This window comes from Micromys minutus, assembly GCF_963924665.1.
Source record: "Micromys minutus genome assembly, chromosome: X".
In the NCBI taxonomy this organism is placed as follows: domain Eukaryota; kingdom Metazoa; phylum Chordata; class Mammalia; order Rodentia; family Muridae; genus Micromys; species Micromys minutus.
This window is the reverse complement of record NC_137970.1, coordinates 76,154,024-76,165,868: the sequence shown is the minus strand read 5'-3', so window position 1 is coordinate 76,165,868 and position 11,845 is coordinate 76,154,024. Positions and strand designations below refer to the sequence as shown.

The window sequence follows — 11,845 nt, the reverse complement described above, 5'->3', positions numbered from 1 at the left end:
CGCTGGGCTTGACCTCTCTCTCTTCCCACTCGCGGGAACCTTAGCTCATTTCCGCCCATCCTGTTTCCGCAGGCCACGTCGGCACTTCCTTTCCCAGTGGTGCGGGGGCGGGGGAGGGGAGCGGACCCACAAACCCATAATGCCTCCCTGCAGGAGAGAAGGAGAGCGCGAGGGAAAGAAGGTGGGGGTAAAAAGAAAAAAAAAAAAAAAACACGGCCAGGGGAACTCTGGGTCGTGAAAATGGGCCACGTGAACACGCTGCCCTATAGACTTCTGACCCAACGGCTGTAGCGCATTTGGAGGGCGGGCTCAGAACCTAAAAGGGCGACTGTGATTGGCGGGAGCCCGCACTGAAGAAGGACGCTCATTGGTTTGAGTTCGGCCCTAACCATGAAGAAGCAGGTTGCTAGCACCCGCCTTTACTGCGGCGGAGTGTCACTGCTGACGTGGGGGCGGTGGTCCAATCATTTGGGTATGGAACATTCTAAAACTTAGACAAGACGACTAGGATTGGCTGAAGGGCTAAGCCCTCCTCCAGGGTGACGTGTCTGCCTATGGATATCAGTTGCCAGAGAAACCTGGCTTTACTATGGCGGTTGGAGGAGCAGTGGTGATCACACGTCGGCTGCTGGAGAGAACTGGATTCTCGTTTCAGGTTTCGGGGTGGGGGTGGGGAGGAAGGGTCGATGATTTCCTCTTTTCTTCTTGACTTCTAGATAGGATTAATTGGTGTCTTCACATTCAGGCAAAACTGGATTCGTATTCCAGCTCGCCAACGCCCAACATGGGCAAGGCTTCTTTCTGTGTCTCGGTTTCCATGTTTGTAAAATGGTGATAATAGTAGCTGTCTCAGACCCGGTTTCAGATGTGCCTAGTAAAATAGTGCGTGTAAGGCATTCGATGTGGAGCTTGTCTCCGAAACGTAGTAACAATAAAGATAGGTATTTCTGGAGAAGAAAAAATTTAAATGACGCAAATTTGCTCGATATCGTATTTTTTTCTGCACATCATCCTCTTTCATTGAAGAAATTATGACGATAGGCATTTATTAAGTCTTACCTGTAAAATAATTTGCTAGCCCATAATTGCTTCAGAATGGCTGGGAATTGGAATTTTCCCACATTAAGTCAAAAAGAGAAAGGAGGTAGGGGAACGCGAATGAAGCACATGCGAGGAGTAGGCCTTGTTTGAATCCTGATTCGAGCACACCAATTGTAAAATTTTCTTTAGGATGCATCGGAGATTTTTAAATGCAGGATTAATATTTTTTTTCAATGAAATCGGTATCAGATTATTTTTAGATGCTATGGTGGCAATGTGGGGTTATGTTTTTAGATTACTTTATTTTGTGGAAATAAATATAAATGCTTAGGGATTAAATAATGTCAAAATGGCTTCAAAATACGTGGATGACTAGGATTTGCTTCAGAATAATTTCAGCCGTAGAGAAAGATGGGAGGGGTTTAATTGGAACCCTAAATTAATAATCGTTTAAACTGAGGGGTGGGCAGATGGTGTTTCCTGTATTTGTCTTTTTCCTATGGTATATATTTGAAATGTTCCAGAATTCTGAAGTCATTTTTTTTGATAGCTTAAGAAACCGTGTGGGGGGGAGCAGTGGGTGGGGTTACAGATGAAACAAGATGGCCTTCAGTTGGTAATTGTTGGAGCTGGATGATGGATTCGCATCCGCTTGTACTGCTGTTCTTTTACAATTTCATCTATTTCACATTATCCTTAATAGAAATTAATTATTTTTTCCCAAAATTGAAAAACATATAATAAAATACATTTGTTTGAAAATTAAATCACAAGAAAATAAAATTTGTACATTATCAGCTTTGATGTCCTTTGTGTGGGATAAAATTGTATTTACTGATGGAAAAGAAAGTCACCATCTCATATCTTTTTTTGTCCTTTTCCATCTCTTTGTTTGACCTTCTAGGTCATCATCAGAAAAGCTAAGTTTGCTATACATTAAGGATCAGGAGATCTGACCCTGGTTGCAGAACCATTCCTGGTTGCAGAATACAGGGTAAGTGCCTTCCTTCTGGCCTCAGTTCACAGACCAGCTATCTCATATAACCTTAAATGGGTAGAAATATTTTGAAGATTAGTAAGCTGCCATCTGAGAAAGTCCTCTAAATTCTAAAAGGGGCACATGTAATCCTATTCTCTTAATTAAAAATTAGTGCTATGTGAAGGCTTCAGATTCAAATACTGGCATTTTTCTTGAGAGCAAATGTGGGCTTGATGGATTGGATAGCTGGCCCTGCTACTTCCTGTGTAATCCTGAGCAAAAACTTCCTTTGTTCCACAATGTTCTCATAAAAGTATTTGCTGAAATAATACTTATGGCTATAATACTCATGAAACATCTTATGTATACATATATAAGCACATTTTTAAAGTAGTGAATCTTTTCTTGGAATTATTTTTTGAATTAATATTGTTGGTTTCTTTCATTTTCCAGAAACAGCTATTAACTACTAGAACTGAATTCTGAAATTAAGACTTCTGGCTTTCCCAACCAATCTAAATAGTTTTAAGGATATTTACTTAAACAAGGATATTTCCAAGAACCAATTTTAGCTACCATATCCAGCATGCTAAGCATTTTTAATGTAATTTTTCTCTATTCAGACTGAAAAGTAATGTGTTGGGTTGAGACTAGCTCATTGGTAAAGTGCTTTCCTAAGATACATGAAGCTCTAGATTTGATCTTCAGCACTGTCCAAACCAGGCATGGTGGCACATGGCTGCAATCTAAGGATTCAGGGGATAGAACAGGAGATTTAGAAGCTTGAGCTCATTCTCAGCTATCTAGGAAGCTTGAGTATAGCCTGGGACATGAGATCCTTCCTCAAAATGGGTTTTTTTTTTTAGATATATGGATTGTTCCACTATCCAAATGTAAAATTTGATTTTCACCAGAGACCAAGAGATGAAAGCATGATGTAATTAATTAATGCAGGCCCATCACCTTTAACTAAAAGGTTTATGCCAACAAATTGTTGGAATCATTAACACATACCCATAAAAGTACATTTGGAGTCTGAAAGCTATGAAAGTAAGGGGTGTGTTTCAGTCTCTTCACAGCTATATTTTTAAAGGATTTCTGTAATTGTCTTAAGCTCTCTTCTTTGTAAGGGCTACTTCTGAGCAGAAGTGAGTTTCCTGACAGAGTCAATCTATAGAATAAGCAAGGGCCAGAGAGATGTGAAATGGGAAAGCACACAGTGGACAGTGGTACTGAAGGAAAAGGAACGGATGGAAAATCCATGAATGACCACATCACAAAGTCATGAATCCAATGTATGGCTCCAGTTTTTTTTCTCATTTCCCCGTTCTCTCTACAGCCAGTCAACAGTTTTCTTCATTTCCTTCTAGATGACCTAATTAAAACCTTACCTAACATGTGTACAGATATACATAAAAGAGTCTTTTATGATTTTCTTTGTATAAAGAATGGTGTCGATATACAACTAATGTTTATTTAACAAATAGCCTTTGAATGTCTTTGCTCCTTCATAGATCTCTGTCTAACTTCTTTTGTGGTATTTCTTTCACAGTGACATTCCTTTAGCTAAGATGATATTCCATATTATGAGTATATCATATTTCATCAAATCACCAGTATTTTCCTGCTAAATTAATGCCACATCAGCCACCTTTTATATGCATTGACAAGTTTTCTAGAGCAGAATTAATATCTTTAAGCCATAATATGATACTGTTGCGAGAATAATCGGAAGGGCTCAGAAATGGGTGTGGTGGCTCGTGCCTATAATTTCAGTGGTAAGAAAGCAGAAGAGTTAAGGTAAATTCTAGGTTGTCCTGGGCTTGGAAAGAAAGCAACTTAAAAGCAACATTAAATTTATAAATATTTATAAAACAGCATTTTTCGTTGAGAAAAGGATAGACTCAAAGCATACTAAGAAATAGTTCAGGAATTCATTTCTGTAGCATTTGTTTGACGTTATTCTCTGTAAGTAAAACAAAGCCAAGGATTACAAAGAAGAAGCCAGCTTTGTTTGAGATATATAAGTGCACCTAGTCCATAAGACACTAATAAGCATACTCCAAATCTTATAACAACAAAACATGGTGTTTGTTGTGAATCAATGTGAGATAAGAAACACCCTAATAGAAAAGGAAATACAAATACTCATGAAAGAAAAACAATATAACCAGTGATTGCATAAAAAGTTTGAAATCATACATATTCACATGAGGGTGTCCTACTACAAGTTAGATTAGCAAGTGGGTTGGGAATTTTTGGGGGGAGTAAAAAGAGGAGTTTGAAGCTTGAGATATAGTTGTATTAATAGAATGGTTGAAGATGAATTTTATGTGGCTTTAGCTAGGAATCCAAATTTAAACAGTTCTGAGGTGAATTGGGCTTTATCACCAAAGTTTTATGTAAGCCACTAGCTTTAATAATTCCTCTTGGAATATATCCTTCAGAGATACTTACATAGTGCTCTTAATATATCTATGTGTTGGTGTCTAGTATTTATTATTTTTGTAATAATGAAATATTTGGAACAAAATCTACAACAGTGGGGCTGAGAGCATTAAAAACCTTCAACATCAGACATTAAAGAGCCCTCCAAGGGAAAGCATTTGTCAAAAATAATTTGAAGAGATCCTAGAAAAGATAAATTTACCAAAAGCCAACTCAAAAGCACAAAGGCATGTACAAATGGGGGTTGGGTTTCTATTAACACAAGTGCAAATTGGACAACAACAGCAACCCATTTTTCTGAATAGATCAAGACATTCTAAAATAAGTGTGTGTTAAAGCTGTTCAGGGTTGGGAGTGTGACTCGGTGGTAGAGCAAGATAAGAGTGAAGGTTAGCTTCCTGATGCTTACCAGAGGGTTCGACTGTTCATTCTTGCTCACTGTTAGGATTATAAGTTAGAGTTTTTGAAGGGTAAGCAAGTTAGCCCCGTGATAAAAACCATAAATACGTTATTTATTCCTTGTTCCACTAAATAAATCAGCTTGGGGTAAAAACAAATGTCTAGTCATAGCCTAAAAGGTGTATTTTATAACCTTAACATGGAAACATGATTTTCTTTAATGATTTTTTAATGAGATCCAAGATAGGTGTTTACCTTAAATATATAAGTAGGAACAAACATAAAAATGTTACTCTTCTGGATTATTCTTGAGCTAGCTTTAGAGGCTGATTGGAAAAATGGTTTTCTAGTCTATGCTATTACAGAAGATCCAAGATTAGGAATAACACAAGCCCTGTGGTGGAACTTCTATTTTTGAATGAGGGAGAGGAAGACTGGAGTAAAGAGTAGGTATGCTAACTTAACAACGTTTAGTAGTGGGGGTGGAAGGAAGGACACACAAAGTGGATTTGAATTTTTAGGACACTACATGCTAATATGGCAGTTTTTAAGTCCATTAAGCAGTGTTAAGCTTCTGGGAAAGGTGAGTACACCGTGAACAGTGTATAGCGAAGCTGTCATTGTGTAGTGCATCTAGGAGCTGAATATATAGGATTCTAATCCCAGCACCTGACAAGTAGCATGAGGCATGTGTCCTTGCCTGTATCGCTCTGGCCATAGAGGTTTGGCCTTAACACTGTCATGATTTTTTTTTTTCTCCATCGAGGCATTAGGATGTTGGACTCAATGTGGGGATGTATGTGAGTAGTAGGATTTTTACAAAGGAGCAAACATAATAAGAGGTATATGTAATAAATTCAGCTGTTGATCTCAAGTTCCTTGATGAGGAAGTGCTGATGATCAAGGCAAGTGCTCTATTACTGGGTTATATTCCCAACCCTCAACAGCTTCAAAAAGAACCCACTTATTTTAGAACGTGCTGATTTTAAAAATAGGTTGTGGTTCTTCAAAGCACTGTAAACAGAAACCCACTCCCCATTTATCCATGCTTTTGTCCTTTGAGTTGGGCCTTGGTAAATTCAAGCTGGAATACAATCCTTTACTGGGGGAAGAGGTACCCTGAACATTTGCACTGCCATTTAAGACAAATGGGATCACACTGTTCATAAGAGCTGTGCTACTTTCCCATTTACCTAAGGACATTAAACAGTTTTCAGTGTCAGTATATAGATAGGCCTCTGCTTAATTGATTTGGGTGTTTTGTAGTGTGCATATGTAATTTGTATCTCCCTCTCCCTACTGAAGAAGCTGTAAATGTCTGCAGTTCCACATTGCTGGTACCACTTAAGTGAACTACCCGCATTCACGTGTGGGGTACTATGTAGCTGTTCTGCTGTGACATGACATTCTTAGAGTAGCCTTATAGCAACTAGAAAGAAATAGTTCCTCGTTTATGAAATGAGAAGAGACTGAAAGTATACATGTCTTATCCTCAGCTCCCTTTGGCAAGCCAAAAACTTGCTTTTTTTTCTTATATGATTTTGCAAAAGTTCATCTTCATTGCAGATACCTACTTTCCTTTCTAGGTTGTATTTCCACTTCATCTTTCCAGACCATCCTAGGAGATCTGTAAGATTCCATCTGAGCAATTACTAGGAATCCTTGGAAGGGAAAGAAGGACCATTGTGTAAGTCAAGGGGATTGTTGAATGAATCATGCCATCATAGCAGAAGGCTTGTTTTTGAATTCGTTTTCACTGAACATTGTTCCTCTTAAAATTCAGCCTCTTTATCTTCCAAAGTCACATTCTTACTCTCTGATGGAGGTCTCACCATTTTACCTCTGGTTTCTTTCTTGATAACTCCTCAAATACTTTTCTTCCTTACATTTTCTGAAATTCTATGTGTGAAATTCTGCCTGTTTTTTTTCCAATAAAAAGATTCACTGGTTCGTAGTATATGCTACATGATAATAAGTTTCCATTTCTTTGCTCTGAGTTTGAACATTCTCTCTTTGAGTGCACACCTCAGATATTAAAACTCCAAGAATAATCACCTTTCTTCTCTAAGTACTTACATAAATACCTTCCATTTGATGGTGATGCAAGTCAGATCTCCCATCCTTAAAGCTTGAAAGATGTCACTAACACCTTTCCCAGTTTCTCATCTCTTCTAGTAAGTAGTTACTAAGAGATCTTTCATGCATATAGGTATCACGGGATTAATCTTGTTTTCTGACGGTGTCAATCAAATCCTTAAAAAGTCTGTGCTTTACTAAAACTGCCCAGGCTTAGTGAGGCAGAGCCCATTTTGACTTTAATCATTGTGTCCTGCTGTGTGTGCTGCCATCACACTACTCAGGGTCTTACCTGGACTTGTCTACACAGACCTCTCCTGTTAATTCATTTTACTTCCAGCTTCTTTATTCCTTTCAAATTCTTATTCGTTTTTCCAAAGTCTTGAATTTCAGCTCTGCTTCCTTCTTTGGTTTTGTCACAATATCTTTCTCTAAAATTAAATCCCTGTCTTTTAAATAGCATCAAGAGACAAATTTGTGGGCGTGTCTGTTGAGTTAGGTGAGGCAAGAGTTGTGTGTGGGAGTTAGGATTTTGAGATAGAAGACAGGGAAACAGAAATGGTCCTCTGAAATAGGACCTGAAATCTATATTCCAACAGACTTTAGCATGTGTTCTGGTCTGATGGGTCATGAAGTCATCATAGTAAACAACCAAATACAATACTTTATGTATTACAGTGGTTGGAATAAAAACAGGGTTGAATGAGTTCCAGAAAGCAGGCTTCTCAAACTCGTGGACAACAATCTGCTGAAGAAGACAACTTTAAGAAACCAACTCGAAGCAATATGCAGAGAAGTAAGATGAGAGGAGCTGCCTCCGGAAAGAAGTCAGCTGGTTCGCAGCAGAAGAATCTTGATCCAGCCCTCCCAGGAAGATGGGGTGGTCGATCTGCTGAGAACCCCCCTTCTGGTTCTGTGCGGAAGACAAGGAAGAACAAGCAGAAGACTTCTGGCAACGGAGACGGTGGCAGTACCAGTGAAGTCCCCCAGCCCCCACGGAAGAAAAGGGCACGGGCTGACCCCACTGTGGAGAGCGAGGAGGCATTCAAGAGTAGGATGGAGGTGAAGGTGAAGATCCCTGAAGAATTAAAACCATGGCTGGTGGAAGACTGGGACTTGGTTACTAGGCAGAAGCAGTTGTTCCAGCTCCCTGCTAAAAAGAATGTAGATGCTATTCTTGAGGAGTATGCCAATTGCAAGAAATCACAGGGAAATGTTGATAATAAGGAGTATGCAGTTAATGAAGTCGTGGGAGGGATAAAAGAGTATTTCAATGTGATGCTGGGCACTCAGCTGCTGTACAAGTTTGAGAGGCCTCAGTATGCTGAGATTCTGCTGGCTCACCCTGATGCGCCAATGTCGCAGATCTATGGGGCGCCACACCTGCTGAGATTATTTGTGAGAATTGGGGCAATGTTGGCCTATACGCCCCTTGATGAGAAAAGCCTGGCTTTATTGTTGGGCTATCTGCATGATTTCCTTAAGTATCTGGCAAAGAATTCTGCCTCTCTGTTTACTGCCAGTGATTACAAAGTGGCTTCTGCTGACTATCATCGCAAAGCCCTGTGAAGGTCTACTGACCACTCGCTATTGTCTGGCATCTGTAAACACTTCTGTTTAGTCCTTCCATGTATAATTGATGTTCTTCAAAACTGTTGATGTAAAACAGGGCTTATGTTTCAGTTTGTTTCCTCTTCTGTTGTAGACAGAAAATAAAAGGAGTGCCTAGCTCCTTTCCTCATTTCAGAGTTGCTACCAGTGTATGCAGTAATTAGACAGAAGAAATTCAGTAGACCATTTTATTGCCTAGTTGACAACATTGCTTGATTGCTGGTGGTTCTATCCCTTTGACACTACACAGTTTTCTAATATGTGTTAATGCTATGTGATGAGATGCCCTGGTTCCTAGTGCCAAAGGTTCAACTTACTGTATATACCTGGAAACCCATGATGCATTTGTGCTTTTTTTTTTTTTTTATGGTGCTTGATGTCCGTAAACAGCCCATCCTCTGCAAGTCCATCTTTGTTGTTCCTTAGGCATTCATTCTATCTTTGCTCAAATTGTTGAAGGATGGTGATTTGTTTCCTGGTTTTTGTATTTGAGTCTAATGCACGTTCTAACATGATAGAGGCAATGCATTATTGTGTAGCCACAGTTTTCTGAAAAGTTGATATTTTAGGAATTGTATTTCAGATCTTAAATAAAACTTGTTTCTAAATTTCAAAGCAAAAAATTTTGTGGTCTTCTTTTGTGTTGCTGAGACTGGCAAATACAGGGTCATGAGATAATTTGGGTGGCTCAGAAGAAAACTGGCGCTCAAAGGAAAAATCCCTTTCTTGGGCTGAGGAGAGACGGCTCAGCCTGTTCTGCTCATTCGGAGGACCCAGGTTTGTTTCCCAGTAGCTCACAAGCACCTGTACCTCCAACTCCAGTTCTAGGGGATCTGCTGCCTCCTGGCCATCTCAGGTAATTCTGTGGACATGTATATTCCACCACACATATACATAGCTAAAAGTAAAAAGCTTTTTAAAAATTCTTGTAGCTGACAGTATACTTTGTCATTTCCCCTTTTCCGTGTGGCTTCTCTGGGCAAATTGATTACTAGTAAACCCCAAAGCTTTAGTCCTTAGCAGAGAAAATGGGGGGGTTAGGGGGGTCCACACCCTATGTATTATTTCTATCATAAATATGTGAGATTTTCTAAATCTTACCATGGAATCTCCCAGTTGTGCCCCACCCCCAACTTTTCTTTTAGAAGATTGTTGAAATTAGGAAAATGTTGGGAAGGAAAAATAGGGAGTGAGAATCATACCCTATAGGATCAGTCGGTCCCTGGAAGTCTTCCCTAGTTCTTGGCTGAGATGGAGTCAGGCTATATTTTTCAGTTTGTACAATAGAACAAAGTGCAATAGACTGGTGAACAGAAATCCAGTTCCTCAGCTCAGAAGCATAAAGGACCATGGTGCTGATGGAGTTGGCTTTCCTGAAGCCTCTTTTAGGATCATCCCTGACCATCTCCTTGAGTCTTCATATATTTTTAAATTCCTTACAAGGACATGGTTGTTAGATTAAGACCTGCCATGGGGACATAATTATTTCTGGAAAGACTTCATTATCAAATACAACTGCATTTTAAGTTGTAAGGGCTATATGAAGGGGAGGTGGCTTACAATTCGGCTGTTCCATGGGATTTCTTATCCCTAGGCCAAGGTTACATTGGAATGGTGTACACCTGAGTGGAAAGGGGACCATCGGACAACAGTTGTGCACATATGAACCCTGAGAAAAAAAGATGCCAAGGTAAAAAGTAACGGCTAACTCCAGTGTTTCAGTTCTGTATCATAACAGCATAGTGTCCTCTTGCCAAACTAAAGGCCAGAGAAGGAAGACCTTACATGTAATCTCTATCAGGAAGCCTGGGGTACACAGAGCAAGGAGAGCTGAACGGAGGTGAGGTACAACACAAGGATGTCTAACATACCTGGAATAACCATCATTATTATTTACCATATATTCATCAAATTGTGAATGTATATGTTAATAAAGGTGATCAGAATATGCATATAATCCCAGATTAATATGAAAAGGATCCTATGTTTATGTTCTTCTAGTGGGGGTTGCTTTTCTCTATTTAAAAGATTTATTTATTCATTAAATATGATTAAATTAAATCTATTTATTTAAAAGATTGTTTATTTTAGATTCTATAAATTAGAAATTCCCCCTTTTCCTCCCTTCAAATCCTCTCAGGTACCTTGCTTGTCAAATTCATGGTATTTTTTTCATTGCTTTAAAATGAGTGAATGTGAATAAAATGGTAAGTGGGAAAATTCTTTTAAAATAAGGATAAAAAGGTAACGAGGGGCCTAGAGAGCCAGCTCAGCAGTTAAGACCACTTGTTGCTCTTGCAGAGGACCTGGGTTTAACTTCTGGCACCTGTATGATGGCTCACAACCATCCATAACTTCAATTCTGGGACCACACATACATGCTTGCAAAATACTCATAAAATAAATCTCTTTTTTAAAAATAAGGAGTTGCTGCACAGCAGAATTTGGTATAAATTGCCACTCAGTGAAACAGTATTTTGGCCACCAAAAGAGAGGAACAGAATATAACTGTCTGAATGAATGTATGTACTTCATAAGTTGGAACATTTGAATAAATGAAAGAATAGAGCCAAGAGACATGTTGAGGAACTATTTCTGGGAGTGATGTTAGATTTTTCTTTGCATTACATTTTACTACAAATACATCCTAAATGTATTTAGGTTGTAAATGGTTGACATTTCATTGATGAAACCAAAGGATGCTGCCCTAAAATAGAGGTTTTTATACTCTTAATTCAGATATGCCCTTTCTGAATATTAAGTTATTGGCAAAGTGCCCATCAAAAATGGGTAGATTTAAGTATATAAATATTTGTATTATCTTCATGATAAAACAACATTGAGGAAATTGTGAGACATAATATAACCTGTTCTATATTGGTAATACAGTTACATATCTATAAAATAGTTGATATCCTTTATGATTTTTCTACAAGTAATAGTGGACTAGGAAAGTAAAGCTAAACATAGAGGCTAATTTTAAAAGGTAGCTTTTCTTAGCCCTAAATTTTTGAGACAGCATCTTTGTATGTTGCCCTGGCTGACCTGAAACTTACTATGCAGACCAGGATGGCTGGATTTATTATTAACTAAACATAGGCTAGAGTCATTTGAGAGATAGGACCATCAACTGAGAAAATACCTTCATAAGATTGGGCTGTAGGCAAGCCTATAGGATGTTTTCTTGGTGATTGATTGGGGAGGGCTCATTGTGGCTGGTGGTCCTGAGTTCTGTAAGAAGGCAGGGTGTCATGTTTAGTGGACTTAGGGAGGAGGGAAGGTGGAGAAGAA

The 11,845-nt window shown here is 38.9% G+C and overlaps 1 protein-coding gene across 2 annotated transcripts; it reads left to right on the top strand.

Moving 5' to 3' along the window:
- Positions 1–532: 532 nt before the first annotated feature.
- Positions 533–9,171, top strand: MORF4L2 (mortality factor 4 like 2). 2 transcript variants are annotated; one of them, XM_080910998.1, is made up of 4 exons: positions 533–655; positions 1,946–2,035; positions 6,454–6,554; positions 7,622–9,171. In XM_080910998.1, exon 4 carries the CDS (start codon positions 7,646–7,648, stop codon positions 8,510–8,512), a length of 867 nt encoding a protein of 288 aa, XP_080767124.1. In that variant the 5' UTR covers positions 533–655; positions 1,946–2,035; positions 6,454–6,554; positions 7,622–7,645; the 3' UTR covers positions 8,513–9,171. The 2 variants fall into 2 exon arrangements, with proteins under 2 accessions (XP_080767124.1, XP_080767123.1); XM_080910997.1 differs by lacking the exon at positions 6,454–6,554.
- The last annotated feature ends 2,674 nt before the right edge of the window (positions 9,172–11,845 follow it).

Coding starts and splice junctions, on each gene's coding strand:
- MORF4L2 (XM_080910997.1), top strand. CDS start 7,646: ATGAGTTCCAGAAAGCAGGCTTCTCAAACTCGTGGACAACAATCTGCT.